This window comes from Siniperca chuatsi, linkage group LG10, assembly GCF_020085105.1.
Source record: "Siniperca chuatsi isolate FFG_IHB_CAS linkage group LG10, ASM2008510v1, whole genome shotgun sequence".
NCBI lineage: Eukaryota > Metazoa > Chordata > Actinopteri > Centrarchiformes > Sinipercidae > Siniperca > Siniperca chuatsi.
Window position 1 is genome coordinate 8,897,832 of NC_058051.1, and position 22,512 is coordinate 8,920,343.

A 22,512-nucleotide genomic window follows, 5' to 3' on the forward strand; every position below is an offset into this window, starting at 1 on the left:
TTTCATTCTCCAGTCATATTTTCTTGTCATTGACAGCTGATATTGTCAACTGTTGGCTGTGGGAATGACAGCGCACCCGTGTGACGAGGTGGCAGGTTGTGGAGAAACGGGGGCGTTTCCTTGAGCTGGTCTTACCTTTGCTGCTAGAACTCACCAAGCAGGTTGAAACTCCAAGGCTTAAAAACGTTTTACGACTGAAAAACCGACTCGAAATTTAAACAAAACAGCACCATGGCGTCTCCAGTGAAGGATTCCCCAGTCAGACCGGGTTTTCATAGACTGGAGGTCCAGAAAACGACGTGGAACATTCCTGAGAGATACACAGCGCTGCGGCCGATTGGCTCCGGAGCTTACGGGACAGTGTGGTGAGTTTACCCGGGGAGGGGGCACACGACTTACTGACGAGAAAAGTGCCGCGAGTTTGTGTCAGTCTTTTCTTATCACTTCTTATCACTTATAGGAAAATTAAAATGACTTGCATAATAAAGCACATTAAGGCATTTAAACAATGACAATTACCCACCTCCAACATACATAAATTATTATTATAGCAGTAGGAACACTGGTAAACATGATCAAATGTGTGATATTATTGTGATATTGTTTTGTAAATGATCAAAGGTGCTTGCCTTCTTTGTTCACTATCTATGTTTAAATGCTTGGCATAACAAAATGATTTTCTATAATAGTGCCTACATATATATTTATTTAAGTCTGCATTCCACTCCCAGACTATGATGCATGCAGTCCAAGAGGCCTAGATTACGCTGACATCTGCTAACAGAAGCACTATTGTCTGCCTGAGGCAAGTCAGCATGTCAGTGCAGGTCCTCTGATGCGAGAAGAATCTCCTCCACCAACATAGAGAAACCCAGGCTACAGGAATCCAAGATATCTCAGACAGTTCTATTTAATGATAAGCCACTAAAAGACAAGATCTTAATACTAATATTATTATATTTGGATAACAGAGGGATACATATGAATAGGTGTCTCACAAGCTTGTTTTGTTTTTTTTATTTTATTTATTTTATGATATGATGCATCAATATTATTAAGATGTCAATCCTGCCAAAATATTTATATCTTTTTCAGTCAGTTCCACTCCCCCTACTAGCCTCCTTTTCCTCCACATTTAAGAAAAGCTTCATTTGCTTTATATGGAACAATAAGCATCCTAGACTGTGTTTCTCTGTCCTTTACCTACCATACGATTGTGGAGGGCTGCTTAATATGAAACTTTATTACTGGGCAGCCCAAGTTTGTGCTGCCATGTATTATTTTCTCATTACAGAGGTTCCAGCCTGGATAGAGATAGAGAATAATACATTAGAACTTCCACTGTACCAAAACCTTTATTCATCACAAACTAGAATGCCTACAAAACATACACTTAATCCGTTCCTCAAAAACACTATTAGACTGGCATGAGGCTCACTCCTTTTTAAATTAAACTACTAAACTTTCATGTTTCACACCTATTTAGGGAAATTATAGTTTCAGACCAGGGAGATGTGATATGGGATTCAAACATTAGATGGATAAAGGGCTAAGTAAAATAAAAGGACCTGTTTAATGAAGGTACTCTAATGTTATTCCAACAATTAGTAGATAAATATGACCTCAGGAAACACTTTTTAGATGATACTTCCAATTTAGGAGCTTCATACATTCCCAAATTAAAAATAGTTTTGAACCCTACTATTGAACAACTCACGGTAAACCATTTACATGACAGAAGTCAGTTGTCCATGTTTTATGATACATTACTAGCAGGTTCTAAAGAAAACTCCCTTTCATATCCATCTGCAATGATCTTCAGCTGGACATCTCTGTAGAGGACTAAGAGAAGGTATGCCTTCTGGCCTAAACCCAAACTATAAATACCAGATACAAATTATTGCAGTATAAATGGCTGCTCAGAAGTTACGTTACACCTGTTAAATTACACCATTTTAATCCCAATATTCCTGACAAATGCATTAAATGCTATGAAGAAATGGGCACCCTATTTCATTGTACATGGGAATGTAAAAAACTCCAGATGATCTGGAAAGAAGTTCTTGAACTGATTTCTAAGTTGACAGAAAGGGATGTTCCCGCTGAAGATAAAATGTTTATTACATATATACCCTGAAGATTTTCCAGTAAATGTTAAGAAACACAAACTAATTAATTTCTGTCTGTTACAAGCCAAACACGTAATTGCTTTAAAATGGAAGGATATTCAGAGACCTAATTCTAGTCAATGGATTAAAGAGATGTCCTGCAGTCTAGCATTAGGAAAAACTGACTTATGTAGTAAGAGATGAAGTTGAGGATTTTAAGATGTGGACACCGCTCTTACATTTTATGAATGACCTGTTTAGATGCCTGTGATCAGACTAGAATTGGTGCTAACACAGTCACTCCCAAGGTAGCTTCTAATTTTGAAATTTGTACCACAGTTAGAGCAACATGGTTCTGAATAAGGAGAGATGATGACTGAATTGTACACTTCTGATATTTAATTATATAATAATTAAATAATATATATAATAATATTTCTATTCATTTATCAATAATGACATATATAATCGTTATTTGCAGCCCTGGATTACAGTAACCATATGAGTCATTTCATGAGTGTACTGATTTATCCCCTGTGTGGCATGCCCTTTTCACTGTGTTTTATTCCCTCTTAGTTCTGCTATTGACCAGAAGACCAAGGAGAAAGTGGCCATCAAGAAGCTGTATCGTCCTTTCCTGTCCCTCATCCACGCCAAACGGGCCTACAGGGAACTCAGACTGCTCCGCTACATACAGCATGAAAATGTAAGAACATGGCAAAAAGTGGGCATGGATGGAATTTGGTGTGAGCGGTTTCTTTTAAGTTCGAGGGTGGGCACAATAACATGAAAAACTTTATTGATATAATACAGTCCAGTACAATACCCTGCCAAAAGTACCACTTGTTAAATTTTTGTTGTAATATGAGTGTATTTGTTCAATCTCAAGAAAGAGATTATATGATTTTGAGGTTAAGCAAACTTTGTTGTTCCATTCAACAAGAGCCCATAATCTCATCAATGCTCCCTGACAAGCTGGAAGTGTTGTGTATTGTTGGAACCCTTAGAGTTCAGTGTTTTCACTGAACCCTTCAGGAACTACAAACATTTACATAACTACCTTTTACTCTGCTAATCTTTGGAAGGCACCAAATTCAGTTTTTTTTATTAAAAGGGAAAATTTGGGAAAAGGGAAACCTTTTACATGGATATCCAGTCAGTGTTGATGGTAAAATGTAGTCATTTGAAGTCCGTGCTATATTGACCTTCTAAGCAGAGTTCTCCTGCTCACGGAGCCATGCCGGCAGTGCCTACATGTACCAGGATGCATTACGTGTGAGCTTCTGATGCCCACGCCCACCCAGCGGGCCACTACAGCTCTGAGATGGTGCTAACTAAAGTTAAACAACGTTGCCAAGCAAATTAATTCCTGCATTTGACCATTTCGTTTTCACACGTAGCTATATCGTTACTGCCAGAGCATGTCTATCTTATAAATTTACACACACACACACACACACACACACACACACACACACACACACACCGGTGTCGGGCTTCCGTATAACAACAAAGATAATTCTAGTTGAGCTGGCGCTGCAGTAAAAGTTCCACAAAAAGCAGCAACATGAAAAAAGTTACCGGCATCCAAGCTACTACTCTCGTTATTTAGTTGGCTTCAAATGAGGCTTAACTTTCACACAGTTTCTCTTGACTGATCAATATTACAACATTAGTCCAACATCACCCAAGCCTGTGGGTATGAGTTACCCCCCTAGCCTATAACGCTAACTATTACTTTGTTGGCCAAAAAAATTCACTCAATGGTCATCTGCCCTCTCTGCCCTGCTGGTCTTGGTGGTCTTTTCCAGTTTATCTTCGGGATCCTGAAGCAGGTCTCCAGCACACCTCTGTCTAAGTGAGAAGTAAAACTTTCATGCATAGTAACGCACACTTGGGCTCTCTTGGGATTGGCGTCGGTCACAGCATCCAACAGAAACAGCAGAATGTTTCAGTTTCTGTTGGCATCGGAGGGCAATTTGAGCAAAGGCATCACCAGTTGCTGTTTGCTCTCGGCGGCTCAGGTTCTGGAGGGTCCCCGCCAGCCATATCCTCCATTTTTGCTGTTGAAAATGTAGCTAGTTTGCAATACAAACGAAGAGAACAAGTAAGTTTTTGAGCGGCATCTAGAGCACGTCTGCTTGCTACCCAGAAGCGGAAGCTAGAAATTTAAACTGAAGTAGCCTGTAGTTCTTCCTTGCCTCCAACTACATCACTGTCACGTCGGCACTGGATGCGGGAAGAACTACTTGGGAAACTCAGCCTTCTCGGTCAATATAGCATGCACTGAGGAATTTATTGCTTCAAATCGACTGCATTTACCATCAACACTGATCGGACATCCACATTAAATGTGCCAAATTTTCCCTTCAATAGTGTTTCTTTTGTCATATGGAGACATGTCAACTGAAGACTCAAGACCAATTTTGTATCTTGTGTTGTCAGCTTATGTTTTTGTATGTAGAATAAATAGAGGAACTAACTTTTTTAGCATGAGCTAAACTTCTTAAACAGAAAATCCAAGGACAATGATGTCAGTAATGAATGCACGAATGCTTTAAAGGCGATCTCTGTGAAATGCAGTACAGAAACATAACAGCAATGACCCTTGCTAGAGACATTCTGATACCTTAGAAACAGAGTTGCAGGAGCCACAGAAACTTCAGGGTTACTCCGGGGTTGTGCAGTGTTACTAACTCTGACTTCTGACCTTTTGACAAATGTAGAGCTGTGCATTTGTTTCATAGATTTGTGTATTAACAGACATATTGTATGTTAATGTTCAATATGTTTTTCCTTAAAGGTGATCTGCCTTCTTGACGTCTTCACACCTGACACCACATTGGAAAAATTCCAAACTTTGTGAGTTGGGATTCAGTAACCACATTCTTCTGCTAGTTGTCGCAGCTTGTTGAGACCCTGTTTGCATGTGTGTGCATGTATGAAAAGTTCAAGCAAGGAGCAATCTTTTTCATGGTTGTTTTGGTTCGTTTGTGCAGTTGTATTTCCTCACCATAGTAATGAGCTCTTGTCAGCAACAGTATTTAGTACTTTATGTCCCTTACCTGTTGGTTGATTTTTGTCTATGTATAGTTTCCTTCTCTCTCTGTTTGTTTCCCTCACTTTTCTTCTCTTTCTCTCTAGTTATATGGTAATGCCATTTGTAGCCCAGGATCTGGGCAACATTATGAAGCAGCGGAGATTAACTGATCGCATCATTACATACCTGTTCTACCAGCTTCTAAGAGGACTCAAGGTAAGTGTGTATTTATTTATTTACTTGATTGTTATACATACACCTACTATAAATACTGAGATACATTATAAAACCAATGTATAATATAGACAATAAAACTAGAAGAAACGAAATTTGCTGAAGAAAATTTAAGTTGAAAATAGTTTGCTGCTAAAACATTTGAAATAGTTAAATTGAAAGTGCTTAAAGTAGTTGAAGATTCAATTGAAGATCAAGCACCGAGAGGAACTGAAATCATCAAAGTGTGATAAATTGAGCTGGAAGTCTCATTTGATGTGTAACCACTGAAAGCAGTTGAATTGTCAGTTGAAGACTAATGCCGGGTTCAGACAGCAGGCATGGCGAAGCGCTGCCCACTTCACTTCAGTGCCCATGTTAACCAGTTGGGCTGTTCAGACAGGACGCGCAGAGCTCTGCAGCCGGCTAACGATCTGCAGTGATAGTTTTGGCGTTTGGTCTATTTTCTCTGTGCAGCGCCTTAAGCAAATCTGGCAAGAAAACACACTGATAATCTATTATAAACAAAATAAATTATATATTGTATGTGATATAAATTATCTGAATCTGATAAATGATAAAATATGCATCCCACGCTTGCTAACCCTGTTTGATTTTCCTGCCTCTCTCCCTGCTGTTCTCCTGGAATTTCAGTTCCCACGATTTTTTCCCCCCACATGTTGACATTTCAAAATCTGCCCATCTACTATAATCATTAGAAATAGTATGACTGCTGATTGTGATTGTAACATATTTGTTAGTTGTGTCTAAACATAGAGCGAGATGCAATTCTGGTGTGAATTGGCTACTGCTCATGCAGAATTGACATATCGCGGCTTTCCGCTTTCTGTCTGAACCCGGCGTAAGATATAAATGCAGTGGAATTATCAGCTGAAGAGTGAGAGTTGAAAGCAGTTGAAATTTCAGTTGACAACAAAGCACCAGGGACAAATTGAAGTGTGTGTACTGTAAATAGTTGAAGCATCATGTGGTATGTAAGCAGTGACAGCAGTTATAATGTCAGTTGTGTGAGCATTAAAAGGTGTCAATTAAAAGTTTAATTTGATTATTGTTTTTTAATTAGTAAGTTACCAAATTTTTCAGAATCAGCTTTCTTGCCAAGTAGGTTTAGACATACAAGGAATTTGCTTTGGTATTACATAGTAAGTAGAAAAATATAAAGAAAGATAGCAAGCAATTACTGTGAGGCAAAGTCATAAATATAAAATAGACAATAAGATATGAAAAAATATTATTAAAAAATGTAAAGAATATGATGTTATTTAAATTAAATGACTGTTTGTACAGGGATGTGCATGAGTTCACAGTATGAAGTGCAAGATAGATTTGAAATGGATTCACAAAATAATTTTTAAAACACCCAATATTTTTGGTTTTAACTTTATCTATTTATCCATTCATTCACCTATCCATTTTTTGCTGCCTATCTGGTTCCATGACATACTCTTTGTTAAAGTAGAGTCCAGACAGCTTGCATACAAAACTCATTTTAACTACTTATGTGGGCAATCTTTATTCTTTTGGTAAACAACTCAAAGTTCATGATCATAAGTGAGCATGGGATCCCTCATCAAAAGTATAGAGTAGAAGCTGGAGTCATAGAACCTGGAGCCTAGCCTTCAAGCTCAGCTCCCTTTTCACAAGAACAGTCCAGAACAACATCCACATGACAGTGAACGACACCAAGAACAAAAAAAGCAAAATAATTTAAGCCTTTACTTAAGGTAGCAAGTTACTCTTAACCTGAAAGGCCCAAATCACCATTATTAGGCAGGGCCAGGGTCTCAGACTTCACATATTGACGCAAACCACCCAGTATGCACTGGAGGTCACGGCCCATCAACTAAGGACTGCACCATCTGCAAAAAGAGATGCAATCCTTAGGCCCCAAAATGAACACTTTGCCCTACACATTTACATGTTGAGCTTCTTTCTATGAAAATCAGAAACAGAATTCTTTAAAACTTCTCTCTGGAGATCTCTGCGGAATTATGGGGTGTTGTTACTTCAAACCATTCAGTCCAAGCGAAGTCAAGTACAACTTCAGTCATTGTTGGACACCAAGGCTACGTTTTGTCTTGAATATAAGGTTTTGTTTTTACTAATGCATTTCCCTATAATTTTCCATATCACAATTCATTTGACACCTGGTGTCACAATAAATATTGTGTGGGCCAAATGTTGTCTAAGCCCTTTTGGGGGCATAAGTAGAATTTGTCAGTAACACAACATAAAAATCTGAATCAGAAATACTTTATGGCAAAAAAGGCAAAAAAGGTCCAAAAATAACATTAGATAATATTACTTAAAGCTGCTCTAATTAAAATTTTTATATTAACAGTGGATCAAAGGACTATGTGTATGTAAAAGGAGTTGTTCGTGATGAACCCACAGAGAATTATCACCTGACTCTGCAGTTCCCCTCAGCTCTACAGAGCTTTTTTAGCATCTTCAGATCATTGTTTGGTTTTACACCCCACAACTTTATTGCTTTAATTCACTCTCAACGCACTCTGCATTTTCAGCAAAAAGCTCTGATAAACCCACTGTACACAAACTGCAGGATGCATCATTTTAGATTATATTCATTTATTATCAATGGAAGTACAAGGAGCAGATTATTAAGAGTAATGCTTTCAGTTAAGGAACTATAAATGCCATTCACAGACAGAATGTGTAATGTGGGTGATGACCGCTTTATCCTATTCATGCCTTTCCAGTCAATGCGTATCCAAGAGTGCTCAATGCAAACGAAAAAGGAAGTAGTTCAACCGGAAAGTTCAATACTAACTTTATTTAGCTGCAAACTTTTTGCTGCAAACTTTTGTGATCCCCTTCTTATCTGTTTATGTATATGTATATTCTCTTCACAGAAGAGTGCTGTGAGGGCTGAAAAATACACAACACATAGCCCTCACAATCGGCTACAGGTGGAGACTTTGTGATATGCAATGCTTTTTTATTTTAAATCCACACAAGTCTACAATATGCCATTTAGAGAGTCATATTGAGGGTCTGTGTGCTCTGCTAAACTTTGTGCATGTGCAGTATGTCTCTCTATGCTGGTTTATACTGTGTGCTCAAATATATTTTCTCCATCTTTACAGTATATTCATTCTTCAGGGATCATTCATCGGGTTGGTATTTATATACATCACTTGCTGTAGCCGATGTGTCTCACTCATAATCAATGTGTGTTTACTTGAGTTGTACATTTAAAGGAATAGTTCGACATTTTGGGAAATACGCTTATTTACTTTCTTGCAGAGAGTTAAGTCCCAGCAGAAGTTGAATCAACCAATCTACTTGCTTTATGCACAGGTCCACACAACTTGGATCAAAAGATTGATACCACAACTTAAATATGAAGTTGGATTTTGCCTGCTTGTTTTTGTTTGCAGACACATCCTCACCTGCCTCATACACACTCACATGAACAGCCAAAATGCTCATGTCCTCTGCTGACCCACATATAACGGTACTTTTGTGACTTTATTATGCAATCAACCAGAACAGGTTTGAGAGCAAGGATTTCTTGATTTCACTACATTTCATCTTTCATTTTTAAATCATATTGTGCTTATATTAAGGTGTATAACATTGTAATGTGATCATACAGAGCAAAGAATAAATGTCATCAACAATTGATTCCGGTCATGCACAAGCTGTACAATACTGGACACCAAGTAATATTTTATCTCTCATCCCACAATGACAACAACATGACCAAATGTATATATGAATTTGAAGAAATGAGCCAATAGCCTATCTGGGCCTGTGATCTACCAGGTTGGTTTTCCATTCTACCATGAAAACAAGGGAAAGAATTATCATTGAGTGGGAATGGCCATAATACCTCACATCAGCTATGTATTTAAGCCATTTTCACCACTAGTAACCATCAATAATACCATGTCACATTCCCATACTTATAAAGCTAAGTAACCGTAAAGCCATATTCCCAAATGTAATTTCAGTTGTTGGCCCAAAAATCGTCCAAAGAGAATGCGAATGAATGCTTGTTTCCATCCACTACCATAATGTGATTATTAGGAGTTGGTTCATCGACGAGATACACAGTAGGTGGTGCCAATTCTCCAGTTGGTTGCCAGTATACCGCATTAAACCATTGCAGAATGAGAGGGCACAACAAGATGACATAATTGAGTGAGCGCCAATCAAACCTCAAACGGTGAAAAAACAATGTAGAAAACTATGGTGGCAAAGAAATCGGCAGGAGACAGGAATCCTTCATTTTTAGAAATAGGTATAACAAATGCAGAGTGGTCTGCAGAGTCACTGAAAAATCTGAAGACATACAGCATTTATATATGAAGAAACAATCCTTCTATGCTTGGCAAAGCTCTCTTTTTTACACATACACAAAAATGACATTTCCAAAAGAGTTTCGTGCGTAATTCCCAAAACTGATCCCTGTCTCTCTGGAAACTATCAACCAAACAAAGGTTTCCCGAAAGTACTATGTATCTATGGTCATCCTGACCTGGCATGGTCAGCCTGACTTAGCAGAAAGTACATGAACTCAAATGTCAGCAGCTTCCTGTAAGTTTTATACATTAGTGTGTGTGCGCTTTTCTCATCAGCACAGAGTCAAACAGAAGAGAATAACACCAAACATCATCAATCCATCTTATCCTTTTAGCTTTAAGCCAAATCTGGAGCCAATGCTCCTGGGTCTCAAAGATAAAAATGATGACAATGAAAAAAAAGATTAAAAGCAATAATAAAAATAATAATAATAATAATAATAATAATAATAATAATAAAATAACAAACATAAATAATGTCTACAAACCAGTCTTAATCAAAAGCCTGGCTGAAGAGGTAGGTTTTAAGCTGCCTCACCAAAAGTTTTAGTCCTGCATTTTGGAAGAACTAACAGACTCGTGCCAGAGGATCTGAGTGGCACGGCACATCAAAACATTACATTTTTAAAATCTATATTTATGTTCCCGATGACAACTGATAACTCCCAATTAATCGGCTGATAACATTCGATCCTGCTGGAATCTCTTTGAGCTTTCATGGCACAGAATAGAAGTTAGGCTATTTGAACAATAATCAATATTTTATGTTAATCTAACACCTCAGGATAATATTTTCATGACCTTATGATATAATGACAGGCGCCTCATTAAAAGTATGCTCCGTGTGAGAAGCAGTAACCTTCAGCTTTGATAATCACTGCTCCTCCCGGTGGATGGATAAAGTATTGCAACTGGTTTCCACACATGCTGCTTAGGGGCGTTACGAGGTGGCAGCGGTTCACTGCGTCATCAAGGGGGATTTAATTTCAGCCAAGTACCCACCAGAAACCCTGCTGGGGCCAGCCACAGATCTGCCTGGGCCCTAGCATGGCCTAGGTGGCAATTCTAAGTGGTTGGATCTGTACAGATTAAAAACAAGTAGTCCTAAAATCAATCCTTGTGGAACCCCACAGGTTATTTTGGAGTTTTTGGAGAAGTTATCAATTGCAACAAAGAACTCTCTGCCAGACAGATAAGAAGAAAACCAGTTAAAAACGGTTCCTGACAGTCCAATGTGATTCTTGTCTATTTAAAAGAATTTTGTGATCAACTGTATCAAAAGCAGCACTCAGATCACGTAGTACCAACACTGAAGGTTTATTGGCATCTAGATGTATCCTTGTGTCATTGACTACTTTGACTAGGGCTGTCTCAGTGCTATGATTAGCCCGAAAACCAGACTGAATCATTTCTAACATAGTTTGAGATAATAAAATTGATTAATTAAATATACACAAGTTTTTTGATTGAAGATTGGTCTGTAGTTGATGGGTATTGAGAGATTAAGTCTACTCTTTTTAAAAGAGGCTTCACAAGTGCTGTCTTGAATGCTGTGGGGAATACGCACTGAGTGATTGAAAGGGACTTCCTCAGACAATGAATTAAAAACACATAGTTGGAGGAGGTTTGGTTTGGGTCAAGGGTGCATATGGAGGACTTCAGTGCTGTTGCCCCTTCCCTGAGCATTTCAGCGTCAAACAGGCTAAAACTGTCTAGGGCTTCACAGTGTATGATGGGTGTTTCTTTAGCTGCTATGGTATTTTGGAGTTGACAGAAACTAGACCTGATGTTGGCTGTCTTCTCTTTGAAGTGGTCTGCAAATTCATCACATTTAGAAGCCATAAGATGGTTGCTATGGTCTGTAACAGGGTTAATGAGGTGATCGAGGTGGGGTTGCTTATGTTAGAATTTATTAGGTTAGAAAGATAAAATTGACAGCAGTCCAAATTGCTTTATTTAACTTTTTCGGTTAAAATCTCTTTTTCACCATCTGCCCTCTGTGATCTGGCAATCCCTCTTTAATTTTGTGGTTTCATTATTTGTCCATGGCATGGTTTAAATATTTCTCTTATTTTGAGTGACTCAACAGCATCAAGGGCTGTAACCAACTTATTGTTAAAAGCATTAAGGAGACAGTTGAGGAGGGAGTACAATTTGTAAAGAAATTTGAGGTCACTTCAAGAGTAAGACAGCAATTTATTATTATTATTTTTTTAAACCACTTTCTCAATAGCCCAAAAGAAATTACCAGGTCTAAACCACAAAGCACACAAACCAAGATGACACAGAACAAGGAAAGCACACAGACTATATACACAGGTGAGGGCAGGATAACTAGACACAGGTTAAACTAATTAGGGTGGAGCAAACAATCAAAACTGGAGGGAAGGCAAACAAAGACAGGAAGTAAAATTATACAAGACACATGAGGCATCACACTTACAAAATAAAACAGGAAACAACAAAACCCAAACAACAACAAGACCCAAAACCATGACAGAAACAACAAATGCTCCAAGGTCAGTGTCTCTACCCTTTAGAGTTTCAGTGAGTATTGCAGCTGTTCCCCTACCTTTCCTACCCTCTCTACAGGAATGGGAGAACACATAATTTTTGATGGACAGGTTTCTATAAATGTTGCTGGTGCATCCACACCCAACCAAGTTTGAGTCAGTAGAAGAGATAAAATAATTTAAAATAACTGTTTTGTTAGAGAGGGATCTCACAGTGAGAAGAGCCATCTTAAAGAGTCTGTGCTGGGTTACAGCTGAAGTTGAGACTGGAGGTAGGGTTCTGGCCCAGATCTTTTATTAAATTATTATTATTGCTATGTCGGCTGTGTCTGTTTCGTATTAACGACCAATGCAAACTTACCATAGGAATTTTAAAAGTAGCGCTAGAGGGATCCGGGCTCCATATAGCAGCACTATGATCAGTCCACAAGGGGGAGTTAGTGACAGCAGAGGGTGCGTGGCTGTTTATGGTGGGCAGAGAAGAGAAAGAAAAAGAGTCAGGGGAAACAGGTGATGTAAATAGTCAATTACGTGGGGAGGACAGTACAGCGTGCTGACTTCTTTGAGTGAAGACCGTCTTCTGCAAACAAGGAAGAACGATCCCAGAATAAGTTAAAATTGTGAATGAAGCCAATGTCATGGCTGCAGACAGACTGGAGCCAGGTAGGCTGAGGATCCTGCTAAAACATCCAATTCCACGACCCAGTGTAGGAATTAGACCCGAAATGAAAGCATGCTTTCCACTGTTGTTGAGCAGGTCAAAGAGGCGGATGAAGTCTGCTTTCATCAGCTCAGATTGCTGACGGGTGGTATCACAACCAGAAGTCTGGGGCTTTTCGAGGATGTCGGGGGTCATAGCTCCAGGAAAGCAGTGTGTGACCGCATTAACGCAACAGATATTCCTTAGTATTGAATCTCCAACTATTAGTGTAGTTGGGGGGATGAGAGGAGGCAGAGTCGATAATTGTGGAGACCGCAGAGTTCCATCAGCTGTCCCTGGGATAGACGTGGCCGGGGACTGCTGCGGCGAGAGGTGCTGTCTCTGGATGAATGAGACCTCCAGAGCTTCTCCTGATCACGGCCTCTTTCAGTAACTTGCGGCGATAGGAGGAGGGAGACTTGACTGCTGGAAAATGGGAGTGACCCTCTAGTGTAGGAAAGTCCTGCGTATCCAGGATGTCAAACCTGTTGACCGCCCCCGCTGACGAATGACCATGCATCCACTGGGACTCGGCAAGGAGTAGAAATGGCCACTGCTTTGGGCTTTGCACCCATAAGGAGCCACAGATCTTTGTTTTGTTAGAGAGGGATTTGGACAGAGCCAAGGCTAACTGTTTCCCTTTTTTTCACTCTTTATGCTTAGCTTAACTAACCAGCTGCTGACTGTAGCTTCATATTTAGCGTACAGACATAAGAGTGGTATCAATCATTTCATCTAACTCTCAGCAAGAAAGCAAATCAGCGTATTTCCCAAAATGTCGAACTATTGCTTTAACTATTTCATAGTGTATTCAGTACAAGTCATAATAGGCTTTGTGTTATTAAGAAACCTCGTGTGGTTTGATTTTAGGATCTGAAGCCCAGTAACCTTGCTGTGAATGAGAACTGTGAATTAAAGGTAAGTTTAAAAAAAAAAATCAAAACAAAAAAACTGCATATCAGATTGTTCTGGTCAACATGATTAGTTTCATCATTTTACTTTTTAGACATTTAATTCACCCTTTTATCCATGAGTTAATGTGCAAAACAGTCAACACAAGTGAACTTAAATACAGCAAATACAACAGGAATTCAGACCAAAATTGACATCACTTCAGCTTCTGAGTGCTGAACCTAACTGTAATTATTCTCAGATCCTGGATTTTGGGCTGGCAAGACAGACAGAGAGTGAAATGACTGGTTATGTTGTGACGCGCTGGTACAGAGCACCAGAGGTCATATTCAACTGGATGCACTACAGTCAGACAGGTAATAATATTACCTTCCTTTAAATACAAATAGACATTTTCACTTTGTTAAAAATCTAAGAGAATATTGCAGTTTGCTACGACAAAGTATTGCATTTTTATTATTAAAATTCTCTCTCTGCCCCCCTCCTTCACAGTGGATGTCTGGTCAGCCGCCTGTATCCTGGTTGAAATGATTACTGGCCAGGTGCTTTTCCAAGGACATGACAGTATCCTCACACATTCAGCTCACTGCGTTGTAATAAAACTGTGTATGCTCAATTACAGTTGCCAGAAACTTATACTGTCCCATGCATTTTTAATGTTTAAATATAGAACATTTTGGTGCAGCTGCGAGATTTTGTAATACAGTATGCTGTCATGTGCCAAATGTAAGACTTGCAGAAATGCCACATGACTTCAATGCATGTGACTTCTCTGACACCAGATCTATACGGTGTGTGCTGTGCATTATGAGGCTTCCTTAACCAGCCTGTTCAGGTATTGATCAGCTGAAGAAAATCCTCCGTCTGACAGGAACACCAGACTTCTCCCTGGTTCAGAAGATGCAGAGTAAAGATGTAAGTTTTGTCTAATCTGCATGCTTTATTATTCAAGCTGTCATATTTGGTATTTAAGACAACTCATAAACACAGTGTGTATTTCCAAATATCAGTGGAAAATTCCACACGCTTTATTTAGCCTATTTGTGTTATATTCTTTTCTGTATTTTAAGCTCATGCTTTGAAATGAAGTTTAACCACCCTTAACTGTTTTCCAGGCGCAATCATATGTGCAAGGTCTTCCTCCGCAAAGGAAGAAAAACTTCAAAGAAGTGTTTCCGTCCATGGATGAAAATGGTGTGCTGAACTGCTTGTTGACTTCAAACTGAAATTCATTGTGACATGTTCCAATTTGTTTTGAGTTAACCTCTCTTAATCTCTTTGCATGTCTTTGCCACATTTTCTCTACCAAGATGAACCACCATGCCCCACAAACTCTTGCATATGAAAGTTGTACCCACTTCATAATTTTTCAGTGCTATCAATTTATAACAAATAGGATATTTAAAGACTCTGATACTCCAGCGAATGGGGAGATTTAACTGGAAAATAAGTTTTGAGTCAAAAAGCCAGAAACCTCAGTTTCATGGCCAAGTAAAGTTTGAGAAAATTAAAAAAATACTAAAAAATATTGTAAAAATGTATTTTCTGTCTTGATGCTTCTAGCTGTAGACCTACTGGAGAAGATGTTACTGCTGGACCCAGAGACAAGGCTGACAGCTAAGCAGGGACTGTCGCATCCTTTCCTAGCTGAATATCATGACCCAGAGTGTGAACCAGACTCTGAGCCTTATGACGACTCCTTCGAGAGCCTGGAGCTTGCTGTTGGAGAGTGGAAGAGTAAGTATGGCTGTGTAGAAGAGGCTGGAGGTGACTGTTACAGTAAGGTTATAAGTTTTACAATGCACATATGAAGCCTAAAAGATAATGAAGAATAAATGATTTTAACTAATGTCAAGTATTCCATACATACATTCAATACTTGGTTTGAATTGACACTTTAAATGTTTAATACTGCTTTCCTTTTTTTATCCAATCAGGTCTTATCCACATAGAGATCATGACCTTCGACCCTGACAACCCCAGTAAGACAGCCATGTAGGACACTGTAATGTGCTGGTGCCTCCTAGTGTTTTTTTGTACCCTGTCAAGCTCAGAGAAACAAATACAAAACACATAAAATATTCATAAGTCATTTTTTTGCGCATCTGATTTTACATATCTTCTTAAATTCACCTTAGGCACTTGCATAACATGATACCCATGTGTTTTATATCAAAATGTGCAGAAAATCTTCAGCTCTCTGTATAAGGAGGTACCATTTGACCTAGAGCATTGTGTAAAGAGATAATTTTGCCCTAAAGCTGAAAAGTCTGATTTTTGAAATTCTTCAAATCTCTTGTGAAAACATACCTTTACTCATGTGGACAAATTTCTTTGGTGCTTGAAATGGGTTTACCAAGGGCTTAGGTTCACAAAAGTAGTAGAATATATGAATAGTAGATAAATGTATACTAAATGTCTAAAATCAAATTTTGTAATATCGTTTTTTGAATAAAATTGTTGTCTGTCACTACTTTCACCAAATGTTAGAAGGACTGGATAAAATGGGACTGAATAATGACTTCATACTACATATCACGCTTCATGAGATGTTTGCAAATGAAAAATGAGCATTGCAACAGGTTTTTTTCCTCAAACCAAACATTTACTATACAGTATATGTATAAAAACACACAGAAAAAACGCAGTATTTACAATATTTACATAATGTGCATGTTTTCATGTTGTTTCACATTTTCAACAAGGTTTTTTTTTAAATCAAAAATTTACTATGTATAAAAAAACACATTTGTCTCCAAAGAAGGAAACATCAAAATTAAATTAAATTCAATTTTATTTATATAGTCAAAAGATAAATCCTGATCAAAGATAACTCAGGTTACTTAGGGTGGTGCTGGAGGCCAGGGCAATGCCATCTAGAGCAACTATATCTTTAGATAATGTGTCTCAGAGGTGTTTGGGGCCAAGTACAATAACTTCAGTTTTTGTCAGAGTTTAACAGCAGAAAATTGCAGGTCATCCAGGTTTTTATGTCCTTAAGGCATGCTTGAAGTTTAGCTAACTGGTTAGTTTCATCTGGTTTGATTGATAGATATAATTGGGTATCATCCGCATAAAAATGAAAGTTTATGGAGTGTTTCCTAATAATATTGCCTAAAGGAAGCATATATAAGGTTAATAGAATCGGTCCAAGCACAGAATCTTGTGAAACTCTGTGACTAACTTTGGCATATGGAGGACTCACCGTTAACATGTACAAACTGAGATCGATCTGACAGATAGGATTTAAACCAGTTTAGTGCAGTTCCTTTAATGCCAATTGAATATTCCAGTCTCTGTAATAGGATTTTCAATGGTGTCAAATGCAGCACTAAGATCTAACAAGACAAGTACAGAGACAAGTCCATTGTCTGATGCAATTAAAAGGTCATTTGTAATTTTCACCAGTGCTGTCTCTGTGCTATGATGCACTCTAAATCCTGACTGATAGAAATCCGCAAATAAACTATTGTTATTTAGAAAGTGACAACTTGATTGGCGACTGCTTTCTCAAGGATCTTAGAGAGAAAGGGAAGGTTAGATATAGGTCTATAGTTGGCTGAAACTGTAGACCTAAAAACTGTGTTATCACCCAAGTGTGAATCCCTTGCTCTCCCCCCACTCTCTCTCTCTCTCTCTCTCTCTCTCACTCAGACACACATACAAACTCCAGTAACCCCCCTTTCTTTCTTCTTCTCATTCTGACCTATAGCAGTGATGGTCACCAGATCGCCAAAAGTGGTCTCCTGGTTATAACACTTCTATATTCTTCCCCTTTAGCCCAAGCCTGAATGCAATGTGAATTGAATATTCAATCAATTAGTAACTCAGTTCATAGTAGTGGAAAAATGTTGTCTTGATGTTATATCTAACATATTTTTGGACGATGTAAAATGAGTCAGATACGAACTCAGGGAATTAAGCTTGTGTCTATTGTGTAACCATACTGCCCTCTAGTGACCATGTATAATTAGATCTCTACAACTATGCTTAACAAATCATTTAGTGAAAGTTAAGAATAGTGTAAAAGTAAATAATTTCTCTGTCAACCCTCAAGAGAGACTGCATGTCTGCCCAAGACTGTCTACGCCAGTCCCACCAACCAGTGTGTCAACTGGTGCCAACGGATAAGTCTGATGATCATACTCCCTGCGCCGAACAGCCGAGAGAAAGCAGTCCTGTTGCCTGGCAACCACACGTCACTTCAGGGAAGCAGCCCGGAGTCCGTCATGAAAACAATTTACAATATTTACATAGTAGGCATGTTTTCATGTTTCAGTATGTCATGCTATGCTGCAAAACAGTATCTGTCCAGCTGCATGCAGAGGGCAACATTACATCCCTGCATTTCCACAGTGTGTCCTTTTGCTGGCCTTGGCTTTGGCAATGTTCACACCTCCTGTGACGTGAGTTGGCTTTCGCACAGGGGCCTGTTGCATGGACATCAGCGATAGGCACAGAAAGATGACCTGCAGGTGCCCACGCAGGTGCTGTGAGGAGAGGCTTGCCACAGAGCTCAGCAGTCAGCTTCTCCATGAAAGCTCTGTGTGTCATGGGTTATGCTTGCTGGGTCAGACAGAGTTCCTTGTGGAGAATTAAACTGTTGGAGGTGGCAATGTCCAGAAAATGGTAAAACAGGTGTCTGTACCAGCGCATGGTTTTGTGTAGATTGCAGATTGCAGGTTGATACTTCCAGTCTGCTCCACACAGGTTAACTGTGTTTGAGTGTTTCGATGGTTGCTACAGGCCAGTTGTCGTGTTTCAGACGAGATTTCATGGTTAAATTTGTGTTCGTACAGTATGACCTACTGTATCGTTAATATCTGTGCTATTTTAAAGTTTTCCCCCACCTGCAGCAAACCGTAAAATGCCATTCAAAAACCAGGTTTAATGTATTTGTTAAATTGTGTGCATACAGCATGGCCTAAGTTGTGTGCATACAGTATGGCCTACTGTACTGTTAAAATTGATGGGTTTTTTTGATGAATTTTTGTTTGAAAAATGCTGTTCAGATGAATGTGTAGATCTATTTGTTTTCAAAGTGTTTAAAGCATTATTTGATGGTGAAATCAGTAATAGGCTCAACTCATGTTTAATGCAATCGGTTGGTAAACTACATTATGCAGTAGCCCTATTTTAAGCTGTGTCACATTAACACAGACGTATGCATCAAATTATGACATTTATTTGTGTTTATATTCTGAAGGTGTGTTTAACAATTCTTTTGGTCACAATAAGATAAAGACAACATTATGCTAGAAATAAATGTGCTTCTTTTCTGACTTTGCAGAATGGTTTTCCATCCAAGTTTAAGCCTGGAGCCATGGACATCTGAACTCACTCTCCAGCCTTCACCTGATGTGTCAAGGCTGGCCCAAGCTTACTGCAGGCTAGCATTCTACTAATGCATAAAACTTCAGGCAAGAAAATGGATTGATCTGTAAAGACTTATTACTAAATGAAAATGCATATATGAAGAAGCGCTCAAATCAAGATTGTCAATCAGAATTTTCTTAAGTGTTCTTTTTTTTTTCTAAATTTTTTTTTATTGACAGACAGACAGATGTACAGACTATAATAGTGCAGTAACCAACAATCTAGTAGTTCCATAATTCCAGAAGTGAAATAAAAATGTGTAAATGTATAAGTGTGTGTGTGTGTGTGTGTGTGTATATATATGCCCATTTATTACCATTGTCATCACCATTACAATCACTCACCCACCATCCCACCATCACTATTGTTGCATTAGGGTTTTTTTTTTTTGTCCGATGTAATGATTACCATTGTCACACCACTCTCAATGAATCAATTAACTTTAGCTAGTGATATAATATAATGTAATATAATTAATATAATATAAGAGAACTCTCTTTTCTTGGCGACGGTTAGAGCTATTAGGAGAATTTTAAAGTTTATAGATTTATCAGTAATTATTGTGAGGTCCCCTAGCAAGCAGAGAGAGGGCGATAGTGGGATGTGGCAGCCCACTAAAGCGGATAGTGTCTGTGTGACCTCTTCCCAAAACTGTTTGATGGGAGTGCAGTGCCAGGTTGCATGGATGTATGTATCTGTGGATTTCTGACAGCAATGTGTGCAAATTTCTGATGTAAAACCCATTTTAGCTAATCTATTGCGCGTGTAATGTGTTCTGTGAAGTGTTTTGTATTGTATTAATTGAAGATTAGCATTTTTGGACATAAGATAGATGTTTTTGCAAATTTGGGTCCAGAAGTTGGCATCAGGAGCTATTGAGAGATCATATTCCCATTTTATTGTTGGCAAGTAAATGGTCTGAAGTTGATTTGAAATGATTTTGTATATTTTAGAGAGAAGTTTCTTTCGGGATGGAATGTTAACCAAGTCTGATATTGCAGGTGGAAGTTCTAAGTTTGTGGCTCTGATTTTTATTTTAGCCAGAACAGAAGATTTAATTTGTAGGTATTTTAAAAATTCATTGCTCCTGATGCCGAACTCCTGGGCCAACTGCGGAAATGTTGTTAATGTGTTGGATTTGAAAATATGTTTAATGTGAGTGATACCTTTTTCACCCCATGTGCGGAAGTTCAGTATTTTGTTATTGCTTATGAAGTCAGGATTGTTCCACAGTGGGGTGAGGTTAGATGGAGCTAGTATAGAATTTGTGATTTGGTGAAATTCCCACCAGGCTGTCAGAGTGGAAGTTATTGTTACAGCGTTGAAACATGTGTGGTGTTTGATTGATTTAGAAAGGAATGGTATGTCCGCTATATTTAATTCTTTGCATAGTGACTGTTCTATATCCAGCCATATAATATCGGATTTGGTGGGGTGGATCCATTTGTATATGTATTGTAGTTGGTTAGCCATTGAGTAGTAATGAAAATTTGGTGCTTCTAGTCCTCCTTGAGCCTTGTTTTTTTGTAGTGTAGCGAGTTTTATCCTTGGCGTTTTATTTTTCCAGTAGAAGTGAGTGATAATGGAGTCTAGCGATTTAAACCAGGTGAGTGTGGGGTGGATTGGAATCATTGAGAATAAATAATTGATTTTTGGTAAAATTGTCATTTTTATTGCCGCTATCCTGCCAATTATGGAGATTGGAAGGTTGAGCCATCGAAGCAAGTCGTCTTCTATTTTTTTTTAGCAGTGGTGTGAAGTTGAGTGTTACCAACTCTGACAGTCTGGAGGAAATCTTGATGCCTAAGTAAGTGATGTGATCATGACATGTAGGTATAGGTGATTGGTGGGGTGCCACATCCCATTTGGTTTTATGTAAAGGGAGGATGGATGATTTGTTCCAATTTATTGCATAATCTGAGATCTTTGAAAAGGACTGGATTGTTTTAATTATTTCTTGAGTGGATACTAACGGTTTTTGTATAAATAGTAGAATATCATCTCCATAAAGTGAGATTTTATGTTTGTTGTGGTGTTTCAATACCTTTGATCGATGGGTTTTGGCGGAAAGCTGCTGCTAGGGGTTCAATAAAAATGGTAAATAGAGATGGAGAGAGTGGACATCCCTGCCTCGTCCCCCTGTGCAGTGTGAAGCTTTGTGATGTTAGTCTATTGGTTGTGACTGTGGCAGATGGTGATGTGTATAAAATCTTGATCCAGTTAATAAATGACTCTCCAAAGCTAAATTTTTGTAATGTGGTGAATAAAAATTTCCAGTTGACCCTATCGAAAGCTTTTTCTGCATCTAATGTGGCAATGAGAGTATCTTTCTGTTGTACTGATGAGTAATGCATTAAATTTTATAATCTGCGAGTATTATTGGATGCATGTCTACCTTTTATAAAGCCGGTCTGATCAGGATGGATGATATATGGTATAATTTTTTCAATTCTATGGGATAATGCTTTGCTGATGATTTTTACGTCGACATTTATAAGTGAAATAGGACGGTAGTTAGATGTGAGGGTTCTTAAGTGTTCTTTAATGAATATGAATGTTTATTCTCTCAAATTATTACTTCCCTTGTCCTACCCGGAGTCCGCTGAGTCTGTGAAATAGGATGATACGAGAGGAAAGGATGGATTGTGGTACAAGGGAATCTCAACAACTTCTGTCTTTACAACATTTTTAACCATTATGTTAACTGCCTTCTTAGCACATCCTTTCACTATGGCAGTGATGAAGGCACACACAAATATTAGCACAATCACTCCTACCAGTAGCACAATGATGAAATGCAAAATTGCTGATCCCCAGGGCCAGGATTGGATTGAATCCTTGCATTCTGTGTAATTCCACTATTCCCTGAGCTGTGTCACAAGCAAGATCAGCAACAACTGTGGATGCATTAGATATGTACGTACAGCACTCTGTCCCTACAACTGCGCAGACCCCACACTGGGATGCTAAGATCAAGTCCAAAGCCATTTGGTTTTGCAATGCAACTTTCCTTGTTTCTGACATCTCGGTGGCCATTGCCATAAAGGTTCTTGCAGTAGAGTTCATGTGCTTTTCCAGTACCTGTGTTAGAGCTTTAGTTTATTCCTGGTTAGCAAAAATAAGATTGCATCAGGATACCTGTAACACGCTGGATTGTGCTGTAGTCTCTATGGTGATGGCGGTGTAATAGAGTTTATAGCTGAGCTACTGCTGTGCTGCTTGCTGGTCTTATGAGTGGTACTAAGAAGAAGGTTGTTATTATTAAGTGAAAACAAAATCCTAAAAAATTAAATCCAAACCT

The 22,512-nt window shown here is 38.6% G+C and overlaps 1 protein-coding gene across 3 annotated transcripts; it reads left to right on the forward strand.

Moving 5' to 3' along the window:
- The first annotated feature begins 231 nt into the window (after positions 1 to 231).
- zgc:171775 (STKc_p38 domain-containing protein) lies at positions 232 to 19,482 on the forward strand. 3 transcript variants are annotated; one of them, XR_006379434.1, is made up of 14 exons: positions 232 to 365; positions 2,685 to 2,814; positions 4,912 to 4,970; positions 5,253 to 5,364; positions 8,490 to 8,519; positions 13,794 to 13,841; positions 14,077 to 14,191; positions 14,328 to 14,399; positions 14,671 to 14,750; positions 14,951 to 15,029; positions 15,399 to 15,572; positions 15,773 to 15,817; positions 17,893 to 18,091; positions 19,126 to 19,482. XR_006379434.1 is itself a non-coding variant. In XM_044210346.1 (13 exons), exons 1-13 carry the CDS (start codon positions 232 to 234, stop codon positions 19,146 to 19,148), a joined length of 1,101 nt encoding a protein of 366 aa, XP_044066281.1. In that variant the 3' UTR covers positions 19,149 to 19,482. The 3 variants fall into 3 exon arrangements, 2 of the variants coding, with proteins under 2 accessions (XP_044066281.1, XP_044066279.1); XM_044210346.1 differs by lacking the exon at positions 17,893 to 18,091; XM_044210344.1 differs by lacking the exon at positions 19,126 to 19,482 and having other exon boundaries at positions 17,893 to 19,119.
- The last annotated feature ends 3,030 nt before the right edge of the window (positions 19,483 to 22,512 follow it).